At 42.9% G+C, this 27,506-nt stretch overlaps 1 protein-coding gene across 2 annotated transcripts in view; it reads left to right on the top strand.

Moving 5' to 3' along the window:
- The window catches only part of DNAH12 (dynein axonemal heavy chain 12), a 451,362-nt gene that overhangs the window by 87,305 nt on the left and 336,551 nt on the right, over nucleotides 1–27,506 (top strand). For both annotated transcript variants that reach the window (XM_033925718.1, XM_033925717.1), the window contains exons 16-17: nucleotides 202–395; nucleotides 15,218–15,461. In XM_033925718.1, the coding sequence (XP_033781609.1) occupies nucleotides 202–395; nucleotides 15,218–15,461 (438 nt within the window). The remainder of the gene's footprint in view (nucleotides 1–201; nucleotides 396–15,217; nucleotides 15,462–27,506) is intronic.

The raw sequence follows: 27,506 nt of genomic DNA, 5'->3' as shown, positions 1-27,506 counted from the left end.
AGGTGAATGAGAGAGAGCGAGAGAGAAAGATTGCTTTCTTCAAAGGAAATGCTTGCCTTTGGAAAGATTAAATATAAGTTATTCACAGAAATGGTTTGCATTCTAAAAGGGCAGAAGTTGATTAAATTAATTGCTGAATAACTTAGCATTGGTAATCATGCATAATAATATAATCAAAAATTTTTCATCATTTCAATTCAGTATGTGACAGATATAAGAACAGTGCAGAAACGCATACAAGAGGCTGAAGAAATAAAAGCATATATTAATAAAGAAGAAGCCCTGCTTAAATGGGATTTAACTGCCTATCCAGAGATGGATGCTTTAAAAGCTAACATAGAACCTTATCAAAAAATATTTAGTCTTATTTTAAAATGGCAACGGACAGAAAAGCGGTAAGTTCTGTATCTGGCTTGTCAGTACTATCACAGAAGTTGTGAGAGGCATTAATATGCAGTACAGGTTGCATTTTGGTTTTTTTAGACAGGTTAAAGTAAAATATTGAACTTAAATTGTAAACCCTCTGGGGATGGAAAAATAGCTACTGTACCTGAATGTAACTCACCTTGAGCTATCAAAAGAAAATGAGCTAAATAGCTGACCAGAACATATACTTCAAAAAGTCCACCTTCTGTAGTGCATTGCTGGTGCTTATTTTCCAACTTTTAAAAATAATGTAAACTATCCAAATTTAGGAAAAGATGTTTGCCTTTTTAATAAACAGCATACAGATGCTTATGTCTCTTTTTTATTGTTGTATATTGTATGTTGTAGTTTAGGAATTATTTCAAAATATCAAAACTAACCATCTATTGGATCAGTGAACATCAGAAGATTTATAATTCAGCAATCCAAGTGCATCACTGGAACTATGGACTACAGCAATGGCACATAAACCTCTGACAATCCAGTCCATCCTGCAGAGCTGGATTAACACTATGGTAGGAAAGCCCACAAATGTATGTTTGCCCAGGGCCCAACATACCCCTCATTTTACTAAGCTGTGGTAGAGGTTTCTACCACAGCCCGGAGCGCTAAATGCTCCGACACTCATAGGAATTCTATGAGCATCGGAGCAACATCAGAGCATTTGGTGTTCCAGGCCGCAGTAGAACCCTCTACCGCAGCTTAGTAAAATGGGGTATGTTGGGCTTTGGGCAAACATACATTTGTGGGCTCTCCTACCTCTCCAAGATCTTTATTCATGCCTTCTCCCCTCCAACATTTCAACTCTCCATAAGTAATGGAAAAGTACAAAAGATATTAACTTAAGGGAAGCTGACCAATCACCCTTTACCAAAAATGATGGAAAATATGGAATGGTGTGCTCCTCCTCAACTTTAGTAGCTCTGTTAATAACTCATTTAAATTAGGTATCTTAATGATTATCATAGTGCAAAACTTTTTTCTGGAGAAAGGTGATCTCGAGTGCTTGCAGCTGTTTGACTTTAGAACTAGTTTTATCAAAACAGCTTTATGCAAGCTATCATTAGTCCCTTAGGAACAAAATAGGGGGAACCTATTTTTCTTTTTTTATGTTAATTTATAAACAATTTTTATTCTCCATAATTTAATTTATGTTCAATAATAATAATCATTGCGGGGTAACAAAGCCTTTCTCTTAAATTTTCTATGCACTATATTTAGCTTTGTCTCCCCCGTATGTTGTTGAAGGGGAGCTGCCATATGTCAGGCTCTTTGTATGGGGAGTGAAGAATGCTGCCAAGATGAGCCTTTTTATTTATTTATTTTTTTTACAGTTTGAGTGCTGCTAGGTAGTTGCTGAGACAGTCAAGTTTCACTGGGATGCAGTTTCTAGGAGGGCAGCTCTGGTACTACTGGAGTAAAACACAGTTACTGAGGGGGCAGGTGCTGCTGAGGAGTGGGGTTCAATTCCTGGGGGGGGTGTTGGGTACCAGTGGAGGAGGGTGTCAAGGAAGGGGGTACAGTTGATATTGGGATGAAACTACTTTTGGGGGGGGGGGGGTGTTGCTACTATCAGGCAATTTGCAGAGGGGCCAGCAATTTTAGATAACTGCTCCCACATCTATATGTGTGTTTGTTGGGGGGAGGGATATAGTTTTCCCCCATGTATAACTTTCTGGACATGGAGATGCTGGGGCTTGCAGTATTGCTCTTCATTTAAAAGAGGTTCTATGTTTCCAGAACCTCTTGTCCAAGTCAAGTGGATTTCCAAACTATTTTACATGAATACTCCTTGCCACGTTCTATCTACATTCCCACATTTTAAAAAACCAAAGTGGCTTACAATAAATTATAAATTCATAAATAATTAAAAATTCAGTAAATAGAAAATGAAAAGTAACAGCAGTGCAATAACAAAAACAATAATCATTAGTTGATATTGGATGTAAAATTTATCATTTGGCTAATTTCAAAATATAATTTTTTGACCAATAGATTTTTGAATTTTTGTGTTTTACACTGATTAAAATTCAAAATAAGGCATTTATTATCGCTAGTCCAGTTTATGTAATTCTAATTCCATTCTAATAGGTATACAAGAAAACTCCTGTTTACTAACTTTTAGAAAGTGTTTGAAAGCTTATTGTTTCAACATGTTCATGAAGTATTAATATTATCCAACTGATATTGACAATAGCCACCTAATTTGCTTTGTTATTTAATGTATTGGTGGTATTATATAATACAAACAGGTTAACTTTTGAAGTTACTCAAGTAGGTTTATGTAAGATAACAGTAGTAGTTTTTAGTGCAGAGAGCTGAGCTGAATGGCCCATGCTGCTCCCAATGCTCATAGGAACTCTATGATTGTTGGGAGCAGCGCAGGCTATTCAGCGCAGCTCCCCGCGCTAGAAACTGCTAGCACAGTTTAATAGAAGAGGGCGTATGTTTCTCGGGTTCAGGTATCATACTAAAACATAATTATGTGTTCAGGTTCTTAATGGGAGCTAAGTAAAGTTAACAGTAATTAGACAGAAATTCTGGTTCATGAATTTTAATTATATGTGCTGTATTGATTTTATTTTGTCATGCTGATATCTGGACTTTAGCCATTGGGATTAGTTAAAATATGCTGAGGCAACAGAGCTGCTTCAGGAAATTGGACTTCTGCCAGACTTATTTGATTTTGTTTTTGGTTTTTTTTTTCTTCCAGTTTATGAATTATTTTAAATTTTATTCCATTGTTTACCCCTATTCTTTTTATTTTATTAACTGAATTCTGTTGTTTAATGGTTCCTCCCTTCTATTCCTTTTTACATATTCCTTTAATTCATTTAGATATCATTTTTATAGATGGTGCTCCTATCTGTAAAGTTAGGAAGTTCTATGAAATATTCTACATACTTCTCTCCTCTCCACTCCTTCCTGCCCTCCATAGTCCTCCCTACCCTCCTCTAACCCCTTCTCTCTAATGTCGCCTAGAGCTTGTAAAGGTATGTGCAATACAAAAATGGAAAAAAATAAAATAAATAAATTTTTTATGTTGTTTTGGTATATGTCTATTATTTTTGATATTTTGTTACAAGTTTAAATTTATGTTAATATTTTGTGTGTGAATATGGAACCTGCCTAGATTATGTACATTGTACAACTAAGACTGATGTTGATTTTCTTCAGTCTCTTGTCTCTCTCCCACCTGATTACTACCACAAAGAAAAAAGCATGGCTAGGATTAGTGGGATCCATAACTATAAACTTCAAGAGAAACTATATAGATAAGTACAAAGCTAATGGTAAAATCCTTAATCCTGCTGATTGGAAAAGAGAGTATCTTCGAAGAGAAGTTAGAGTTTGCACAGTTCCAAATTTCATTTTGGCAATAGAGAGAATAGAGTGCAATTTCAGGCCAACAAAAACATAAGAATTGCTGCTTCTGGGTCAGACCAGTGGTCTATCGTGCCCAGCAGTCCACTCCCAGTGCCCTAACTGAGACCAGCCCTACCTGCATACGTTCCAGTTCAGCGGGAACTTGTCTAACTTTGTCTTGAATTCCTGGAGGGTGTTTTCCCCTGTAACAGCCTCCAGAAGAGCGTTCCAGTTTTCCACCACTCTCTGGGTGAAGAAGAACTTCCTTACGTTTGTACGGAATCTATCCCCTTTTAACTTCAAAGAGTACCCTCTCGTTCTCCCTACCTTGGAGAGGGTGAACAACCTGTCTTTATCTACTAAGTCTATTTCCTTCAGTATCTTGAATGTTTCGATCATGTCCTTTTAGTCTCCTCTTTTCAAGGAAGAAGAGGCCCAGTTTCTCTAATCTCTCGCTGTACGTCAACTCCTCCAGCCCCTTAACCATTTTAGTTGCTCTTCTCTGGACCCTTTTGAGTAGTACCGTGTCCTTCTTCATGTACGGTGACCAGTGCTGGAAGCAGTATTCCAGGTGAGGGCGTACCATGGCCCGGTACAGCAGCATGATACCCTTCTCCGATCTGTTTGTGATCCCTTTCTTAATCATTCCTAGCATCCTATTTGCCCTTTTCGCTGCTGCCGCACATTGCACAGATGGCTTCATCGACCTGTCGACCAGCACTCCCAAGTCTCTTTTCTGGGGGGGGTCTCTCCAAGTAATGAGGAAGGAAGGGGAGAAGAAGCCCTGTGCAGGAAAACACAGGTGAAGGAAAGACCATTAGACCCATTAGAATCCCCAATATAGCAGAAACAGGCCAACACAGTTAAAGGCCTAAATTAGCTGCTGAGAGATTAAAATGGCTGAAGACACACTCTCTGATTAAAAGCTGTCGGCTCTGAAAGGCACACTTCTGCTTTTCTGAGAAGAGCAAGGTCAAACAGAAGGCAAAGCTGGAAAATAACAATTCTTGTGAAAAGGGACAATCCACCCAAGTCAGCATGGCCAGCTGTTAAAAGCCTCACAAAAATACGGATGTGAAACTTAAAAAAAGTCAACCACAAAGCTAAAAACTGTTAGGCCCAGATGTTCAAGAAGGACACTTACGGGAAAAGAAGAATAGTTCTAGTGAAAAAGGCGTGACGCACAGTATCACTCATTATACTAACCAATCAATAGATTAATAAGTGTAATGACGAATGTAATTAACCAGTGAAAATGTGAGATGTAACATGCACCAACGAGGGCCAGAGCTGTTAGAAACATATAAAAAGAGCTCCTTGAACCATAGGATTTGAGCCTACCCGAGGTTCTCCATCAGACTGGCCGGACTGGTGTGTGCTCCATTGCTCTGTATGCTGTAAGATTTATTCTTGTAAGCTGTTGCTGATTTATTATTAAAATTATATTATTCTAACCAGCATAAAGAGTGTTGAGTGGTCTATTAGTGAAGGCCGTGTATAAGATTCTTGCTACCGACATGGATCACCTTACACTTATCCACATTGAACCTCATTTGCCATGTCGCAGCCCATTTGTTCCTGGATTTTTGACCCATAGAGACTCAAAACTTATTCTTTGTGTTCTCTCCAGTAGACTCAATTCCCTCTTTGACATATAGGGCAATGCCCCCACCTTTTTAGGCCACTCTGTCTCTGTGGTATAGCTTGTATCCCAGTAGCACAGACGTTTTCCTTGTTCCACCATGTTTCCGTGATGTCGATGTCAAGGTTATCTTTTTGTGCCATAGCTTCTAATTCACCCATCTTATTCTTTAGGCTCCTTGCATTCATGTACATACACTTGATTTTATGGCCTGTTACTCTCTTACATTTCCATCCCTCATGTGTCCCTTTCGAATTGTCAGGATTTCTGTCTTGCTTATGATCTGGTGAGTCATCCCCCGCTAACTTTCTGCATGGTATCCTCTGGGTATACCGGTTCCTGAACCAGCGACTCTGTCGGCTTTCCCCTTCTTCTTAGTTTTAAAACTTCTCAATTTCTCGCTTGATGTTTGCTAGTAGCCTTGTTTCGTCTCTGCTGAGGTGAAGTCCATCCTTCCTGAATAGCTTGCTCTTCCCCCAGAACGTCGTATAGTTGCGCACGAAGTGGAATCCTTCTTCCTCACACCAGCGCCGCATCCACACTTTGACTACTTGGAGCTCTGTCTGCCTCTTCTTTTCGGCCCTGTGTACCGGCAGGATCTCAGAGAACGCTACCCTCTGCGTTCTGGTCTTCAGCTTCCTTCCTAGCATCCGGAACTGGTCATTCAGTACTTCCAGAAGAGAGTAGACAAAGAAGTATAGAGCTGATAAAATTCTATTGTAGTTTCAGAGCTATAGCTGGGGTCAGTGGAGTTCTTTATCTCTGGCTCATTCAAACGCTATCTCCTGATTAAAGGAGCAGGCCAACCACACCACCAGATGTGACTGAAACATTTGCTGCCATTTTGTATTGCACAAACTCCAAACTTAACAATTTTTACCATGTTCATATGACAGCATTTGCTTAGAATTTCTATAAACAAAAGGTTGAACTAGCTAAAGTTTGAAATTCATGATTAGTGGGTTGCTACATGTCATAGGTTCTAAATTTTGTTACTGTATGTATCCTGTGTATGTGTGTATATATCACTCATCCACCCAAAAATGACAAACAATGCTCAAACAGAAGACACCACACTATCATGTACCTACGTAAACATCAGAGCTCTAGGCCCAAAGATAGAACGGCTAAGGGACTGGATAAGAGACCGAGAATCTAGACTGCCTCTTCCTCACCGAAACTTGGTTTACCTCAGACTCTGATCCCAAGTTAACGGAAGTTTGCCCGCAGGAATACAAGATAAAGGTAGTCTATAGAGACAAAAAAAGAGGAGGAGGTCTTGCCATCTTAGTTAGAAACTCCCTAAACTTAAACATACTAGACAAAATATCCACCCATACATGGACCTACTAGCTTGCCAACTATTATGCACCACACTAAGAGGCTCCTTCCTCCGCCAATCATCGCAGCTCTGCCCACCAGCTTTGTGTAGCCCCTGAGTGGACCAGAGAGACCAAGCCAGGAGCCTTACCCATTACCCATCCTACCTTCCTCCCTCTCCAGCAACAGTATTGCCAGTACCAGAACCTGCTCTCTGACCACCATGTCTCCTACACACCTCCACCTCACCCCCCATACTGCCCCCGCCTGGTTTAATACCACACAGCAACAGGCACCTTACTACTACTCCAACACTTCCACAGCTCCGACACTGCTCACCACACTATACTTCACCATCCCAGTCATCATAGGACAAGGCAGATATGGTGACCTAAGTTCACAACATAAGAACCACCGAACCAGGGACCTCCGGAACCTCACCTCCATCCAGCTCTCCCCACTGATTACAGCCAACAACCCTCTTTCAATTGTTCTCATCAATTCAAGATCTGCCAACAACAAATCCATCATTCTCCACGATCTCCTCAACGACAACAGATGGGATGCCCTCATGATTACAGAGACCTGGCTCCAAGACAATAATGGGTTAGCACTGGGTGATCTTTGCCCCCCTGATTACCAAGACATGGCCTGCTCTCACACTGTAAAGAAGGGAGATGGCGTAGCTGCAATCATCAACATAAGTGCCTCTCCTAAATTGATAGATTCCCTAATCCTCCCCACACTAGAATGCCTTGCATTCACCATGGGCCCCAATAGTGAAGTTACTTTCATCCTGCTTTACAGGGCACCTCACTCCCCTTCTGATACCCTTGAGGTCCTCCTTGACTTCATCACTAACCTGTTCATCTTTTACAAGCGCATAACTATCTTAGGAGACTTCAATTTCCCGGACTATCCCAATACCTCTGGAATGAGCGCTGACTTCCTGTCAACCTTAACCAATTTAGAATTCCAGCAAGCAATTACCTCTGCAACACACACTGCCGGCAACACCCTGGACTTAATATTCACTCATAGGGACCAGACCATCATGCCTCCTGAGCTGACCTACACCACCACACCAGTCTGCTTGCTGCCGATGGCTGCCACCCCCAAACCATAGGGCTCCACCCTAACTAAGCAAACTCAGAATCCAAATGCAATCGATCCTCTACCCATGTCCACTGGAATCCGGGACCTCAGTTAAACTTGCAACCAAAATCTCCATTCCATTGACCTGACCACCTCTACCTGGCACACAAGGATTCAGGGCCTCTACGACAACCTGGCACAAACAAAAACTACACGCTTAGTTACTAACAAAAACCCTGGTTCAACGATGACCTCTGATCCCAAAAGAGAGCTCTGAGACAAGCAGAGAGGAAATGGGTCAAACACCAAAAAGAGAACTACAAATCACACTGGAGAAAATTATCAAACACCTACAAAGCTACCATTCTGGAAGCAAAGAAAGCTCACTACACACACCTCTTACCGAAAGTTCCAAACCGTTCCAGATACCTGTTTACCTTGACTAACCACCTCTTCACTGCTCACGGATGCAATCATAATACCCCCACTAACCTAGACAGTAAAACTCTCTTTAACTTCTTCCAAACAAAAATTGACAACATCTGAAGCAATCTCGACTCCGCTCCCAGCAAGATTCCCCCCCACACACACACACCCAGGCTCATCCCTCTCACATGCCCAAGACCCCACCTTGTAGAACCCTTTCCCAACTTCACCCGGTCACACATGCTGAGCTCCTAGAAATGCTACAAGAGCTCTGATCCTCCAATTCCATCCTTGACCCATGGCCATCCAACCTCTTTTTGTTCTCCAAAGATGCTTTTGCAGAATCAATCCTCCCTATCATCAACACCTCACTATCAACTGGGAAAATTCCCCTCAACTGGAAATTGACCATTATCAAATCCGTCCTCAAGAAACCCTCCCTCGACCCAAATGATCCAAGCAATTACCGCCCCGTTTCCAACCTCCCCTTCATCTCCAAACTATTGGAGAAGATAGTGCTCCACCAACTTCAACCTTTCATTGATCAACAAGAAGATCTATCTCCACACCAGTCAGGTTTCCAACCAGGCCATAGTATGGAATCTGTCCTCCTTGACATCATTGATGACAGCTGGTCAAAGCTGGAAAAAGAAAATGATGCCTTACTGGTCCTGCTTGACCTTAGTGCCGCCTTCGACACTATAGATCATCAACTTTTACTAGACCAACTCGCTGAATCAAGAACTCAGCACTGCAATGGTTCACCTCCTTCTTGGATCAAAGAACACAATCTTTGCTACTAGGGACAGCTAAGTTAAACCCCAAATCAATTAAATACGGAGTTCCCCAAGGTGCCTTGCTATTCCCTCTCCTCTTCAGTCTGTATATCAGGCCAGTCATCGACATTGCACACAAATACAACATTAAGATTCACTCCTAAGCTGATGACCTTCAACTATTGCTCCCCCTTGGTGACGATCGGCCAACCCAACTCACTAACCTCTTACACTGCCTCTCTGATATGAAAAACTGGATGACAGCCAATAAACTCCAGCTGAATGCCTCAAGACTGAACTACTCTGGATCAGGAAAAAGAACACTACTCTCACCCATCCGACACTATCCTGGGAATCCACTCCCTTAACAGCAAAAGACCAGGTACGAAGTCTTGGAATTATACTGGATGGTTACCTGTCCCTCTCCACCCACGTCTCGCAGGTAGTTTCCATATCAAAATTCCGGAACTTGGAGGCGAGGAGGATGGCAGTTTGAGTGCAGAGCTCCTCTCCCTGGACAATCTGCCTGCTTTTAAATATCAGCAGCAGTGGGAGATCAATTGCTTTTACACCTAAGCAGCAACGGGACCAACCCACCAAAAACCCACAGTCCCGGTCCTGCAAAAATATGAGCTCCACCCTCCCTGCAGTTCGCTAGGAAAATCAACTGCTTTTACACCTAAGCAGCAGCAGGACCAGCCACCACTACCAAGAGCCCTTTGCCACGATCCAGCCAGGCATGTGAGCTCCTCCCTCTGCAGTCCATTGGAGAGATCAATCTACCTGCTTTTAAATATCAGCAACAGTGGGAAATCAACTGCTTTTACACCTCAGCAGCAGCGGAACTATCCGCAACTACCAAGAGCCCACAGACCCGATCCAGCCAAGAGTGTGAGCTCCACCTCCCCCTGCAGTCCACTAGGAAGATCAACTGTTTTTTCACCTAAGCAGCAACAGGACCAGCCACCACTACCGAGAGCGCTTTGCCCTGATCCAGCCAAACAAGTAAGCTCTTCCCCCAGCATTCCGTTGGAAAAATCAATATGCTTGCTTTTAAATATTATCAGAAGTAGGAGATCAACTGCTTTTACACCTAAGCAGCCTATAATAGGAGCCCTTGCCCCGATCCAACCAGGCATGTGAGCTCCTCCCCCTATATCCCGTTTAAGAGATCAATCTACCTGCTTTATAATATCAGCAGCAGTAGAAAAACAACTGCTTTTACATACAAGCAGCAGCGAGACCTACCGCAACCACCAAGAACCCACAGACCCGATCCTGCCAGGAGTGTGAACTCCTCCCCCTGCAGTCCATTGGAGAGATCAATCTGCCTGCTTTTAAATATCAGCAGCAGTGGAGATCAACTGCTTTTACACCTAAGCAGCAACGAAACCAGCCACAACCACCGAGAGCACACAGACCCGATCCTACCAAGAGTGTGAACTCTTCCCCCCATGCAATCCGCTAAGAAGATCGACTGTCGGCTCCGAGCGGCTTTCCCGCAGAGGAGAGAATCCTGCATTCACCGTGGGCCTCATCTGGGGCAACCTCCTTGGAGCAGCTGGGGCACGGGCAGTGTGTCTGGGAGGGAATGCATGGATGGGAGAACATCGCAGGGGAGGAGACATAGGCATCCTGGGACTGTCTGCCAAGTCTCTTCCCTGAAGAAGCCCTTTCTGGAAACGTCAATCGCTCCTCCTAAACTTACTTGCTCCACTTCATCACTGACGCTGAAACCGTGGATTGAAGACAAAGTTTTATTTTATTTTTCTTTCCAGCTTATGATTTATCTTTAATCTTATCTATTGTTTTGCCTTTTGTCTTTGTTTTGTTCTATTTCTATCATTTAAATTTCTCCAGAATTCTACTGTTCAACGGCTCCCCCTTCTGCTTCTATTCCTTTCTCTCCTCTCTTCTACCTTCCAAAGTATTTAGATCAATGCTGTCTTGTTAAAATGTTTATTTTATTTTTATTTTTCCTCTAACTCTACTTTTCACTTCTCTATTACCCTCCAGGTACTTTAGTTAGATTGTGAGCCTTCGGGACAGTAAGGGAATTTTTCAAGTACCTTTCTTATTTCTAATCTTAATGTATATTTTCTGTAAACCGCTTAGAACCTAACGGATGTAGCGGTATATAAGAAATAAATTACATTACATTACATTACATTACATTACCTATGCCAACTACGAAGGATCAAACCCTACCTCCCAGAAACAGACTTAGCCCAACTGCTATATGCCTACGTACTCTCTAGACTAGACTACTGCAAATCCCTATTCAATGGCATCGCTGGAAGAAATCTAAAACGCCTCCCAAAAGTCCAGAACTCAGCAATTCGACTCCTATAAAATCTCAGCTACCATGACTCCATTACTCCAGCACTCTATGCAGCTCACTGGTTACCAGTCACAAAGCGATGCATCTTCAAAGCCCTGGTCATGACATACAAGAGATTGTACCCAAAAACCCTAGCCTAAATAGCATCCAAACTACGCCTATACACAGTAACTTCCCCCTCTGCTCCAAAGCAGAACAAAGACTCAGCATTCTTGCAGGGAGATCCCTCTGAATGAGTACGGCGTGCAAAAGATCCTACAGCTATTTCCTACCTCAGCTATGAAACCGACTACCCACACAGATCAGGTCGCTAGGCTCACTAATGACCTTCTGCAGAGTAGTAAAGGCCTTCCTCTTCCGCCAGTCGGGCCATTAAAAACTGCCTCCTCAATATACTTCTCCTAGTACTCTTCACTATGACCAGTCTGGTCTCTAGAATAAGCTCTGTTATTGTCTACTGTAACCTATTTGTTGTCATGACTAGTCTGTTTTCAAACGATTGTGAATGTCCGTTCTGAGCTCTGGGAGAACGGGATAGAAATCAAAATAAATAAATAAACCTGCATGCTCTGCTACTTAACACCAGGGAACTGAAACACAACAGGACCAGAATTTGAAGACTATATATACCGAATCTCACTAATGGCAGTATACAACCTAATCCTAGGAGATCTAAACCTCCATCAAGAAGACCAATCCTCTAAACAAGTAGAAAATCTACTATCTTAGCTTGAAGCCTTAACCTACAAGATCTTAGACCCATAAACCACACATGAGAAAGGCCACCAACTCGACATCGCAGCCTTCATGACACAACAGCCCATTCTACCAGAGAAATTGGTCCCGATCCCTCTGGTCAGATCATTACACATACACCTTCAATATCAACTGGGCCAAAGGCAAAATCAAACCAAAATCCCAAAGCTTAACCTATGAATCACATAAATACATTGACTCTTCCATATTCTGAAATAAAACAGACGCAGTAATCCAAGAAAGTAACCCCCAAAATTTTATCTCACAATGGTGCACACTAAGTACAGCTATCCTAGATGAGCTAGCCCCAGTACAAACAAAAACCAGAATTAGCAGACGATCAGACAAACGGTTTTACAACGAACTACTCCTACTCAAAAGACAATGCAGACAACTAGAAAGAAAATGGAGAAAAAGTAATCAAGAACACACAAAAACATAATGGGGAAAACTAAACCAACAATACAAGCAAAAGCTGAAAGAAAAGAGGATACACTACACCAACCAAATTGGCATAGAAGTTCAAGACACAAAAAAACTATTCCAATTACTAAAAGAACTCAGACACTAAACCCTACCTAGCCAATAACGACACCCCACCCCCTTCAACCACCCTTCTAGCTGAATACTTTAGAAACAAAATTACAACAGCCAGGGCAACCTTCGCAAGAACCTCAATCCACCTTTATTCGATCACAATGCCCTCCACAGAAAAAAGAATCAGCTGCAGCAGACAGAACCTCCTCTCCTGTATTTCTGTCTTTCTTTTTCCTCAGCTGTCCACCCATTTTACCTTCCCTTTACCTTCCCTGTGTCTACCACCACCCCTTCACTGCTCCCCTTATCCAGCAGCAGCCCTTCTCCCTTTTTTAATCTCTCCCCTGTCCAGCAGCACCTCTTTCCTGTCCCCCTATCCAGCAGTAGGCCTCCCTTCCTTTTTCTCCCCCCACCCCCCAGTCTCTTCCCCTGTCCAACAGCACCTCTTTCCTGCTCCCCCATCCAGCAGTAGGCCTCCCTTCCTTTTTCTTCCCCCCCCTAGCACCTCTTTCCTGCTCCCCCATCCAGCAGTAGGCCTCCCTTCCTTTTTCTTCCCCCCCCTAGCACCTCTTTCTTGCTCCCCCATCCAGCAGTAGGCCTCCCTTCCTTTTTCTACTCCCCCAGTCTCTTCCCCTGTCCAGCAGCACCCCTTACCTTGCGTCTTCCCTCTGCCGACAGCTGCCTCAAGCCACCGCGGTAGACAGCCTCCACGCAGCCTGAAGCTAACATCCACCTTGGGAGAGAGAGATGTGTGGAAGCGCGCATGCGCACTCCTACCTGCGGGGACCTACAGCGCACGGAAAATGGGAGCACGCAGGTAAGAGTGTGCATGCGCGGCTTAGGCTTTTATTATATTAGATAATGACTGTGTGTATTTATATGAAAAATATTTAGAATTAAAAAGATTAGCAATTCTTTTTTAGTAGAAGTTCTAGAAAATTTTTTAAAGAATTGGATATAATTAATTGTTACTCCCATTATAGTGAGTGTGTTGAATAGGATTATGCTTATTTCCTGATTCCTGGAGGGCTTGCAATTGGAGAGATACACAGAGATAGAAATTCATCCATCCCCACCCAACCCCAGTGGAAAGGAGGGACAGGGGAGATATGATTCAGTACTTGAAAGGTATTAACTTAGAACAAAATCTTTTCCAGAGAAAGGAAAATGGTAAAACCAGAGGGCATAATTTGAGGCTGAGGGGTGGTAGACTCAAGAGCAATATAAGGAAATTCTTTACGGAGAGGGTGGTGAATGCCTGGAATGCGGTCCTGAGAGCGGTGGTGGAAAGGAAAACGGTGACAGAGTTCAAAAAAGCTTGGAATGAACACAGAGGATCTAGAATCGGAAAATAATAGTAAATATTGAAGAACTAAGGCCAGTACTGGGTAGACTTGCATGGTCTCTGTCTGTATATGATTGTTTGGTGGAGGATGGGCTGGAATGAGCTTTGATGGAGACTTCAGTAGTTGGAACCTAAGCACAGTACCAGGCAGAGCTTTGGATTCTTGCCCAGAAATAGCTAAGAAGAAGTAGAAAAAAATTTCAATTGAATCAGGTTGGGCCATTTGGGTCTTTATCTGCCATCATCTACTATGTTATGTTTCTATGTACTCACCTGTATCTGCTGAGATCCATTCCATCCTTGCAATTAATCTTTCATCCCCCCCATACCCACAGAAATTGACACTATTATTTACTTGCTCATAGCCCTCTATTTCCTCCCAACCCCAACAGCCTCCTATGTTTTTTTGGATGGTATTCACTATTCAACCAACAAGTGTTCCAAGCCTCTGTCTTGTATTCTGGATGCCTTTCTGGGCATTCTAAGTCTCATTCTAACACTCCAATTGCCTCTCTCAGTGCATTCCAAACCTCAGATAGATAAAGACAGGTTGTTCACCCTCTCCAAGGTAGAAAGAACGAGAGGGTACTCTCTAAGTTAAAAGGGGATAGATTCCATACCAGAGAGTGGTAGAAAACTGGAATATTCTTCTGGAAGCTGTAATAGGGGAAAATACCCTCCAAGGATTCAAGACAAAGTTAGACAAGTTCCTGCTGAACCAGGTAAGGCTAGACTCAGGGCACTGGTCTTTGAACCTAAGGGCTGCCGTGGAAGCTGACTGCTGGGCATGATGAACCACTAGTCTGACCAAGCAGCGGCAGTTCTTATGTTGTTATGTTCTCATTCTGGAGTAACCAGAGATTTTGACTGCACTTCTGCTGGAGTCCTATGGCAACCTCTTCAAGCCTCACAGGTATCCCATGCAACTTCCATGCCTGCAGAATTCCCACAATCACTATTTCTGTGCAACTCTATTTATAATCTAAGCGTGTACCCAAAACAGCAGAGGGTTGAATGATTTGCCCAGGATCACAAGGAGTCTTAAAGGGATTTGAATTGTGCTTCCCTGATTCTCAGCCCACTGCTTTAACCATTAGGATATTCCTCCACTCTTTAGGCTACTCTTGCACCCCATAAGGTTTGATTTTTGCATTAATACATGCTAACATTTTGATTTTTTTTCTCAGATGGATGGATGGTGCTTTCCTGGACCTCAATGGGGAAAGCATGGAAGCTGAGGTAGATGATTTTTTCAGAGAAATCTATAAGATGCTGAAATTCTTCCAGCAAAAGCAGAAGAAAGCAGAGCAAGAAAAACATAAAGCAGGACACAGAATGTTGACTGAAGAGAAAAAAGAAGAAGAAGAAAAAAAGGAAAATCAAATGATCCGCATTTCTGTATTAGTAATGGAGGAAATCAAAGAGTTTAGGGTAAAGAAGTATTAAATACTAAAGATCAATTACTATTAGTCAATTGTTTTCAGAATTTGGTGCCTATAATAACACATTAATTTAGTAATTTGAGTGCTTTATATTCTGCAATAGCTAAGGGCCTAGCTGGCATTGTTTCTCGGGATCTGTATAGAATTAAAAACAAAAGATCTACCTCTAGTGAATCCATGTTTCCTCCGGTCCTGTAATCCATCAGATTCCAGAAACTTCACCATTATAGAATCACACTTAGCACTGCCTAGGTGTCGCTAGGCGTTATTGAGGTAGATGCTGGTATTTTAGACCAGGGTTTTCCTGGCCTAATTTACTGGTGCCTAACACAGATGCCTAAATAAACTACACTTATTCTCTGCCTCTAACCATGCCTACTCTTCAGGTAGGTGGTGTTAGGTGCCGCTAGGCAGTGTTCCATGTATAATGATGGAAGAGCGGGACTTAGGTGTGATAGTATGTGATGATCTTAAGGTGGCCAAACAGGTTGAAAAAGTGACAGTGAAAGCTAGAAGGATGCTAGGTTGCATAGGGAGAGGTATGGCTGGTAGGAAAAAGGAGGTATTGATGCCTCTGTATAAGACTGGTGAGACCTCATTTAGAATATTGTGTACAATTCTGGAGGCCACACCTTCAGAAATATATAAAAAGGATGGCGTCGGTCCAGAGGAAGGTTACTAAAATGGTGTGTGGTCTTCGTGATATGGCATATGGGGGACAGACTTAAAGATCTTTATCTGTATACTTTAGGAGGAAAGGTGGGAGAGGGAAGATATGATAGAGATACTTATGTAATGTAAATGCGCATGAGTTGAGTGTCTTTCATTTGAAAGGAAACTCTACAATGAGAGGGCATAGGATGATGTAAAGAGGTGATAGGCTCTGGAGTAATCTGAGGAAATACTTTTTTACTGAAAGGGTGGTAGATGCGTGGAATAGTCTCCTGGAAGAGGTGGTGGAAACAGAGACTGTGTCTGAATTCAAGAGGGCCTGGGATAGGCACGTGGGATCTCTCAAAAGAGAGAATGGTTATTGTGGATGGGCAGACTAGATGGGCCATTTGGCCTTTATCTGCCATCATGTTTCTATGTTTTTAATTGGCATATTCAGTTATGACATCAGCTAATTAAAATGTTTAAGTTTCGTGTGACTTTTCAATATGTACATAAGAATTGCAGCTGCTGGGTCAGACCGGTGGTCCATCGTGCCCAGCAGTCCGCTCACGCGGTGGCCCTCTGATTAAAGACTAGCACCCTAACTAAGACTAGCCCTACCTGCATACGTTCTGGTTCAGCAGGAACTTGTCTAACTTTGTCTTGAATCCCTGGAGGGTATTCTTCCCTATAATAGACTGTGGAAGAGTATTCCAATATTCTACCACTCTCAGGGTGAAGAAGAACTTCCTTATGTTTGTATGGAATCTATCCTCTTTCAATTTTAGAGAGTGCCCTCTCGTTCTCCCTACCTTGGAGAGTGTGAACAACCTGTCCTTATCTACCAAGTCTGTTCCCTTCAGTACCTTGAATGTTTCAATCATGTCTCCTCTGTTTGAGGGAGAAGAGGCCCAGTTTCTCTAATCTTTCGCTGTACGGCAACTCCTCCAGCCCCTTAACCATCTTAGTCGCTCTTCTCTGGACCCTTTGGAGTAGTACCGTGTCCTTCATGTACGGTGACCAGTGCTGGACGCAGGACTCTAGGTGAGGGCACACCATAGCCCGGTACAACGGCATGATAACCTCCGATCTGTTCGTGATCCCCTTCTTTATCATTCCTAGCATTCTGTTTGCCCTTTTGCCGCCGCTACACATTGCGCGGTCAGCTTCATCGATTTGTCGATCAGAATTCCCAAGTAACATAGTAACATAGTAGATGACGGCAGATAAAGACCCGAATGGTCCATCCAGTCTGCCCAACCTGATTCAATTTAAATTTTTTTTTTTTTTTTTTTTTCTTCTTAGCTATTTCTGGGCGAGAATCCAAAGCTTTACCCGGTACTGTGCTTGAGTTCCAACTGCCAAAATCTCTGTTAAGACTTACTCCAGCCCATCTACACCCTCCCAGCCATTGAAGCCCTCCCCAGCCCATCCTCCACCAAACGGCCATATACAGACACAGACCGTGCAAGTCTGCCCAGTAACTGGCCTAGTTCAATATTTAATATTATTTTCTGATTCTAAATCTTCTGTGTTCATCCCACGCTTCTTTGAACTCAGTCACAGTTTTACTCTCCACCACCTCTCTCGGGAGCGCATTCCAGGCATCCACCACCCTCTCCGTAAAGTAGAATTTCCTAACATTGCCCCTGAATCTACCACCCCTCAACCTCAAATTATGTCCTCTGGTTTTACCATTTTCCTTTCTCTGGAAAAGATTTTGTTCTACGTTAATACCCTTTAAGTATTTGAACGTCTGAATCATATCTCCCCTGTCTCTCCTTTCCTCTAGGGTATACATATTCAGGTCTTCCAGTCTCTCCTCATACGTCTTCTGGCGCAAGCCTCCTATCATTTTCGTCGCCCTCCTCTGGACCGCCTCAAGTCTTCTTATGTCTTTCGCCAGATACGGTCTCCAAAACTGAACACAATACTCCAAGTGGGGCCTCACCAATGACCTGTACAGGGGCATCAACACCTTCTTCCTTCTACTGACTACGCCTCTCTTTATACAGCCCAGAATCCTTCTGGCAGCAGCCACTGCCTTATCACACTGTTTTTTCGCCTTTAGATCTTCGGACACTATCACCCCAAGGTCCCTCTCTCCGTCCGTGCATATCAGCTTCTCTCCTCCCAGCATATACGGTTCCTTCCTATTATTAATCCCCAAATGCATTACTCTGCATTTCTTTGCATTGAATTTTAGTTGCCAGGCATTAGACCATTCCTCTAACTTTTGCAGATCCTTTTTCATATTTTCCACTCCCTCTTCGGTGTCTACTCTGTTACAAATCTTGGTATCATCTGCAAAAAGGCACACTTTTCCTTCTAGCCCTTCAGCAATGTCACTTACATACATATTGAACAGGATTGGCCCCAGCACCGAACCCTGAGGGACTCCACTAGTCACCTTTCCTTCCTTCGAGCGACTTCCATTAACCACCACCCTCTGGCGTCTGTCCGATAGCCAGTTTCTGACCCAGTTCACCACTTTGGGTCCTAACTTCAGCCCTTCAAGTTTGTTCAACAGCCTCCTATGAGGAACTGTATCAAAGGCTTTGCTGAAATCCAAGTAAATTACATCTAGCATATGTCCTTGATCCAGCTCTCTGGTCACCCAATCAAAAAATTCAATCAGGTTCGTTTGGCACGATTTACCTTTTGTAAAGCCATGTTGCCTCGGATCCTGTAACCCATTAGATTCAAGGAAATACACTATCCTTTCTTTCAGCAACACTTCCATTATTTTTCCAACAACTGAAGTGAGGCTCACCGGCCTGTAGTTTCCTGCTTCATCCCTGTGACCACTTTTATGAATAGGGACCACATCCGCTCTCCTCCAATCCCCAGGAATCACTCCCGTCTCCAGAGATTTGTTGAACAAGTCTTTAATAGGACTCGCCAGAACCTCTCTGAGTTCCCTTAGTATCCTGGGATGGATCCCGTCTGGTCCCATCGCTTTGTCCACCTTCAGTTTTTCAAGTTGCTCATAAACACCCTCCTCCGTGAACGGTGCAGAATCTACTCCATTTTCTCGTGTAACTTTGCCGGACAATCTCGGTCCTTCTCCAGGATTTTCTTCTGTGAACACAGAACAGAAGTATTTGTTTAGCACATTTGCTTTCTCCTCATCACTCTCCACATATTTGTTCCCAGCATCTTTTAGCCTAGCAATTCCATTTTTTATCTTCCTCCTTTCACTAATATATCTGAAAAAATTTTTATCTCCCTTTTTTACATTTTTAGCCATTTGTTCTTCCGCCTGTGCCTTCGCTAAACGTATCTCTCTCTTGGCTTCTTTCAGTTTCACCCTGTAGTCCTTTCTGCTCTCCTCTTCTTGGGTTTTTTTATATTTCATGAACGCCAACTCTTTCGCCTTTATTTTCTCAGCCACTAGGTTGGAGAACCATATCGGCTTCCTTTTTCTCTTGTTTTTATTGATTTTCTTCACATAAAGGTCCGTAGCCATTTTTATCGCTCCTTTCAGCTTAGACCACTGTCTTTCCACTTCTCTTATGTCCTCCCATCCTAACAGCTCTTTCTTCAGGTACTTTCCCATTGCATTAAAGTCCGTACGTTTGAAATCTAGGACTTTAAGTATCGTGCGGCCGCTCTCCACTTTAGCCGTTATATCAAACCAAACCGTTTGATGATCGCTACTACCCAGGTGAGCACCCACTCGAACATTAGATATACTCTCTCCATTTGTGAGGACCAGATCCAATATCGCTTTTTCCCTTGTGGGTTCCGTCACCATTTGTCTGAGCAGAGCCTCTTGAAAGGCATCCACAATCTCCCTACTTCTTTCCGATTCCGCAGTCGGAACATTCCAGTCCGCATCCGGCAGGTTGAAATCTCCCAACAGCAGAACCTCCTCTTTCCTTCCAAACTTTTGGATATCCACAATCAGATCCTTATCAATTTGCTGCGATTGAGTCGGAGGTCTGTAGACTACACCCACGTAGATAGAAGTTCCATCTTCTCTTTTCAGAGCAATCCATATCGCTTCTTCCTCTCCCCAGGTCCCTTGCATTTCGGTCGCTTGGATATTGATCTTTACATAGAGAGCTACTCCTCCACCTTTATGACCATCTCTGTCCTTCCTAAAAAGATTATATCCCGGTATGTTTGCATCCCATCCATGTGATTCACTGAACCATGTCTCTGTGATAGCAACAATATCTAGATCTGCCTCTAATATCAGGGCTTGCAGATCATGAACTTTGTTGCTTAGACTGCGAGCATTTGTGGTCATCGTTTTCCAGCTATTTTTCAGCGATAATCTCCTTTTTCGTATGGATTTTTGTGTCGTTTCACTTTCCGCTGCAATACTAAGAAATGAGTTGCTGATATTGCTTTTGTTGCAGCCTTTACTACTATCACATCTTTTCTTTTGCCGGGGGTGGTCTCTACATACACCACCCCCACCTTCTAGTTTAAATGCCTAGAAAAATATTGTCTAAATTTCTCTGCAAGGTTTCTTTTTCCTGCTGTAGTAATATGTAGCCCATCAGTGCAATATAGCTTCTTGTCCTTCCATGTATTTCCCCATCCTCCTATGTACCTGAAGCCTTCTTGATGACACCAGGCTCTGAGCCATCTATTAAAGTCCTCTGTGTTTTTCATTCTTTGCTCTCCTTTTCCATATGCAGGCAGTATTTCAGAAAAAGCTAAAGTCTTTACAAAAGGTTTCACGCCCTCACCAAGCTCCCGAAAAGCTTTCTGTGCTGCAAGTGTGGAGTTGTTGGCCAGGTCATTTGTTCCCAGATGGATAACAACATCAGTGTTAAAATCCTTAGTTTCTTCCTTAATTATAGTCAGTATTTGCCTGGAACTCCTGGTAGCTGAGGATCCTGGAAGACATTTCACTATTTTGGACTCCTCGCCCTGTGTTCCAAGGTTAATGCCTCTGATGATGGAATCTCCCAACAGTAATAGTTTTCTGTTTTTGGCTTTTTTATTTGTACTTAGGGTGCTCTTGTTCTCTTGAGTTTCTTTCATTGGTTCCAGTCCCACCTCCCTTCTGTTTTCCTGAGTATCGCAGTGCACTAGTGGAGCGAAGGAATTCTGTAGAGGTAATATTAGTGAAGGTGGATGTTTCTGTGTTACATGTCGCAGTCTTCCTGAGCCTACTGTGACCCATTTGTTCCTGGGTTGTTTTATTCTTTGAGGTAGAGGTGGTAAGTTGGTATGATTTTGTGGAGTGATGGAAGCTGCTTTAATTGTATTCAATTCCTGTTTAAGTTTACAGAGCTCCTCCTTAATACTGGCAAGTTGAAGACAAGATGGGGCAAGCCTTAAGCCTCCAAATAGTATGTCTTGGAATTAAAGCACCACAGTGATTGCATAGAATAAAGGTCATCTTGATTGGTTGTGAAGTCCTGATTATATGGGTCTCTATATATGAATAGTGGTCCCTGGGGTTGGTGGGACTATAAGTAAGACTACTAGTAAGGCAGAAATATAGGCTCTATACCACCTAAAACACAGTATTTTAAACAAAACTGCAGGTTCTATCAGTGCTACCCTAAAACACAGGATTTATAACAGGATTTTCCCTACTTTAGTCACCCTGAGCCACAGGCACCAGAAATATAGGCTCTATACCACCTAAAACACAGTATTTTAAACAAAACTGCAGGAAGAGGAAATAAGATTTAACAGAGGAAAGAGAAGGATTTTTTTGTGCTTTTTTTTATATTTTTTTTTAGTAAGAAACAGGGAGGAGAAGAGAAATTAAGCAGATATAATGCTGAAAACCAGTGAAAAGCTGAAATATGAAATGCTGAAATATGAAAATCTGAGTAACTTAGCTTTTAGAAGTTCACAGGGCAGCCTTGTTTCAGCAATGTCCCAAAGATAATGCAATTAACCTTAGAAGTAAAACAGAGCCCCTCCCTTCTCCACCTAATCAGACACAATGGCTAAAAACTAGTGAGTCAGAAATATAGGCTCTATACCACCTAAAACACAGTATTTTAAACAAAACTGCAGGTTCTATCAGTGCTACCCTAAAACACAGGATTTATAACAGGATTTTCCCTACTTTAGTCACCCTGAGCCACAGGCACCAGAAATATAGGCTCTATACCACCTAAAACACAGTATTTTAAACAAAACTGCAGGAAGAGGAAATAAGATTTAACAGAGGAAAGAGAAGGATTTTTTTGTGCTTTTTTTAATATTTTTTTTTAGTAAGAAACAGGGAGGAGAAGAGAAATTAAGCAGATATAATGCTGAAAACCAGTGAAAAGCTGAAATATGAAATGCTGAAATATGAAAATCTGAGTAACTTAGCTTTTAGAAGTTCACAGGGCAGCCTTGTTTCAGTCTCGTTCCTGGGAGGTCTCTCCAAGTACCGCCCCAGACATCCTGTATTCGTGTATGAGATTTGTTACCTACATGCATCACTTTACACTTATCCACGTTGAACCTCATCTGCCATGTCGATGCCCATTCCTCGAGCCTGATTATGTCACGTTGCAGATCTTCACATTCCCCCTGCGTCTTCACTACTCTGAATAACTTCGTATTGTCCACAAATTTAATCACCTCATTCATCGTACCATTGTTTATAAAGATGTTGAAGAGCAGGGTCCAAGCACCGAGCTCTGCTGCACTCCACTGGTGATGTTCGTCCAGTTCGAGTATTGTACATTTACCCCCATTCTCTGTTTCCTATGCTCCAGCCAGTTTTTAATCCATGCGAGTATTTCACCCTCAATTCCATGGTTCACAATTTTCCGAAGTAGTCATTCATGTGGAATCTTGTCAAACACCTTCTGAAAATCCAGATATACAATGTCGACCGGGTCGCCCTTGTCTATCTGCCTGTTTACTCCCTTAAAGAAGTGCAGCAAGTTAGTCAAACACAATCTGCCTTTTCTAAAACCGTGCTGACTGGTCCTCATCAGCCCATGTCCGTCAAGATGATCAATGATGCGGTTCTTTATCAGCGCCTCTACCATCTTACCTAATACCAAGGTCAGACTCACCGGTCTGTAGTTTCCCAAGCCTCCCCTCGAACTTTTCTTGAAGATTGGCGTAACATTCACAACCTAGTCTTCCGGAATTTTTCCTGATTTGATCGACAGATTGGTTATTAGTTGAAGCAGTTCAGCTATGGTCCCTTTCAGTTCCTTGATGACCCTCGGATGGATGCCATCCAGTCCCGGGGAGTTATTGCTCTTAAGCCTATCAATCTGCTTACACACCTCCTCTAGACTAACCATCAATCCTGTCAGCTTTCCGTCTTCGTTTCCAGCATATAGCCTGATAGGTTCCAATATACTGTGTGAATCTTCTTCGGTAAATACAGATGCAAAAAAATGTGTTCAGTTTGTCGGCAATTGCTTTGTCTCTTTTAGCGCTCCCTTTATTCCATGGTCATCGAACAGTCCCACTGTTTCCTTCGCGGGTCGTTCCCCTTGATATATCGAAAGAACGGCTTGAAGGTTTTTTTTGCCTCCTTGGTTTTTTTTTCCTCGTAGTCTCTTTTGGCCCCTTTTAACGCCCTATGGCACCTGTGTTGATGTTTGTGCTTGTTCCAGTTTGAGTCCATTTTTCCATTCCTTAAAGTAAGATTTCTTGTCTCTGATCGCTTCCTTCACCTCTACAGTGAGCCACATTGGTTCTTTGTTCTTTTTCTTCTTGGATCCCTTGTTGATATGCGGTATATATAGATTTTGCACCTCGGTGTCACAAGGCATCATCGATAAGGGCAATATTTATAGAATTACCACCTTAGTGTCCATAAACTCAGGAGACAGTAAGGGCCAGATTCTCCAACAGCGTAGCAATCAGTGACCGCCTACAAAAGTGGTGCCGATCTCTTGTCAATCATGCTAGGAAGTTCTTCTTCATGCAGAAAGAGGTAGAAAACTGGAACGCTCTTCCGGAGGCTGTTATTGGGGAAAACACCCTCCAGGGATTCAAGACAAAGTTAGACAAGTTCCTGCTGACTGGAACATACACAAGTAAGGCTAATCTTAGGGCACTGGTCTTTGACCTAAGGGCCGCCACGTGAGTGGACTGCTGGGCACGATGGACCACTGGTCTGACCCAGCAGTGACAATTCTTATGTTCTTAATGGCGCTGTTTAGAGAATCATAGCTGCACGAAAGGTAAGTACCAGAAATGTGGGCCAGGGTTTTTTAAGGCTTACATTGCGGGCACCTACCTTTCATCAGAATTGCGTCTATAGAAGCACTTAATGCCCCCTAAGGCCACAACCACCCCTACAGTGGCCTTAGGGGCCTTCTTAGCCAGGGCAAAGGCACAGTTTTTGCCTCCATATTTTTTTATGGTGTTATAATTGGTTTTAAATCAGCACAGTCAATTACTGTGCTGATTGAACCAATTAAAACAAGTTAATTGATAGTAGGGTATCTATGCTTATAGCACATCAGTTTGTTAACATGCACAGTAAATTCACTTCATTAACCACATGGAGCACTCCACACCCATCCTTCATCTATGTTCTGTCCAATACTGTCTCCTAACTAAGAGCCCTTTTACAAACTCACGGTAGAAATTCGTGCATGGCAAATGTGATGCAGCGGGGGAAGGTGACGTCACAGCCCATGTCGGTAGCATAGGTCCCAGGCTCTGCTGGACCTGGCCGTATTTTTGCAATTATTAGTGTTTCCCTTTGGCTCTCCCTGCCTGGTGATAGAGCAGCCTCCATCTCATCAGCTGCACTTTCAGGAAGTATGCTCAGCGGGGTTGCGACTTGCTAGATTTTACACATTTCACTTTTTGACCCTTACCCGCATTGCATTGGCCAGCAAAGATGGTGGATGACTAGGAATGCCTACTGACTTGATCACAGTCCAGTGTTGGAATACACCCTTTATGTTCGGCTCTGTCAGACCCGATGTTGGAATTCCAACAACTTCTTGAAGAAATCAAAACTGATATAAAAGCAGTTCGTTCTGAACTCTCTACTCTTTTAGCTGATTTGAGAGGAGAAAGAGCGGAACTGGGCAGCTGCGTGGCGGAATCGGAGAAACGACTTGAATAACACCAAGACGCGATTATTGTTTTAGAAACCGCTCTAGTGGAATGTAAAACCACTAATTCCTAAATTGGAGGACCTGGAAAATAGGTCTCGCAGGGATAATTTACAAATCTGGGGGTTACCGGAATTGTTGGAATATAATTGTGAGCTGACTGTTGAGAAACTGACGAGTGCGCTCTTAGCTGACTCCTCCAAACCACTGGTACCAGAGAGCATATGCGTTGAATGGGTACATAGAGCATTGGGCCAACCACACATGAATGTGCCACGGGATATTGTGGTTTGCTTTACTGAATTCAAATTGAAAGAATTTATTATATCAATCACATGCAAAATGGCCTTTACTTGGGATACTTATATTCAGTTCTTTCAGGACTTGGCTACTACCACATTATACCACAGGATATGAGCAATTAAACTAAACGTAGCAAACAATTTTCTTCTTAATATGAAAGGCTATTAAGTTGCAAAGCTAAGTAGCCTTTCATATTAAGAAGAAAATTGTTTGCTACGTTTAGATTAATTGCTCATGTACCCATAAATATAAGATTATACATATAAAATCAGAATCAATGATGATTGCTCCAGCACAGGTTATTACCTGGCTGGTACTCTGAAGATTCCTGAAGACTTATCAACTGCCTGAAGCTAGGTATTATAATATAACCTATGTTTGAAGATAATCTATGATAGCCGATTTCAGTGATTTATCTCCTTATAAACATCTGTGGGTAACATAGAAACATAGAAGATGACGGCAGATAAGGGCCATAGCCCATCAGGTCTGCCCACTCTACTGACCCACCCCCAAGTCTACTATCCTAGGGATCCCACTCCTGGTGACAGGTTCCCTTGGCTTAACCCTCTAAGGCAGGAGTGTCAAAGTCCCTCCTCGAGGGCCGCAATCCAGTCGGTTTTTCAGGATTTCCCCAATGAATATGCATGAAATCTATTTGCATGCACTGCTTTCAATGCATATTCATTGGGGAAATCCTGAAAACACGACTGGATTGCAGCCCTCAAGGACTGACTTTGACACCTATGCTCTAAGAGATCCCACATGGGCATCCCATTTGCTCTTAAATTCTTGCACGCTGTTTGCCTCGATCACCTGCACCGGGAGCTCGTTCCAAGGATCAACCACTCTCTCGGTGAAGAAATATTTCCTGGTGTCGCCATGAAATTTCCCACCCCTGAGTTTGAGCGGATGCCTTCTTGTGGCTGAGGGTCCTTTGAGAAAGAGAATCTCTTCTTCCATCTCGATACGGCCGGTAATATACTTAAATGTCTCGATCATGTCTCCTCTCTCCCTACGTTCCTCGAGTGAGTACAACCACAAATTTTTCAGCCTTTCCTCGTACGATAGATCCTTGAGCCCCGAGACCATCCTGGTGGCCATCCGTTGCACCGACTCTACTCTCAGCACATCTTTTCGGTAATGTAGCCTCCAGAATTGCACACAGTATTCCAAATGAGGTCTCACCATGGTTCTGTATAATGGCATTATGACTTCAGGCTTCCGGCTGATGAAACTCCTGTGGATGCAACCTAACAACTGTCTTGCTTTAGATGAAGCCTTCTCCACATAATCAGCAGTTTTCATGTTTGCGCTGATGATCCGGCTCCTCTCCTTCAAACCATTTAAGTAAGATACATTTCAAGGCAAGAAGGACTGTCCACTTGAGGAAGGCAACAGCCCCCTGTTTACGGGGGGAATAATGGGGGACAGTTCCAAATAAAAACAAGGGAGAACTTTGGATAGTGATGCTCCAAATGCACTCCACAAAGAGAAAGATGGCATCCCAGAAGGAGCGAATGATGGGGCAGGTCCAGAACATATGTCCCAAGCCCGCCTCAGGGGCTCGACATCTAAGACAGGCAGCTGACTCACAAAACCCAGAGAGATAAGCCCTCTTAGGAGAAATGTACAAATGGAGGACTAACTTCTAATGTTGTTCCCAAAAAGTAATATATTTACGAAAAGCAGGCAATCTGCAAACAGCTTGTAAAATAATATCAGGTAATTCCACAGCAAGGTCCCGAGCCCAGGCATCCCTTAAGCTAGAGTGGTCAAACAAGGGGGACTCATCCTTCAAATGATGATGATGGAATTTAAGAGGAACAGGGAGCTGGAATCCAATGGTAAAGGCCATGGATAACAACTCCTGACAAGAAGCCGTTAAAGAGCCAGAGGGTAGTGAATTATGGTAATGTTGAATTTGCATAGAGGCAAAATAATCAGTGCGCGGAAGATCAAATTCTTCCCGCAACTGAACAAAGGACTTAATCTTCCCATCATCGTCCACCAATTGAAATACATAATGAATACCCCTTGCTTCCCACCAAACAAAACTAGCTCCA

This window comes from Geotrypetes seraphini, chromosome 17, assembly GCF_902459505.1.
Source record: "Geotrypetes seraphini chromosome 17, aGeoSer1.1, whole genome shotgun sequence".
Classification (NCBI taxonomy): Eukaryota; Metazoa; Chordata; class Amphibia; order Gymnophiona; family Dermophiidae; genus Geotrypetes; species Geotrypetes seraphini.
Note: the sequence above shows the minus strand (reverse complement) of the source record. Positions and strands in the feature narration are given on the sequence as shown.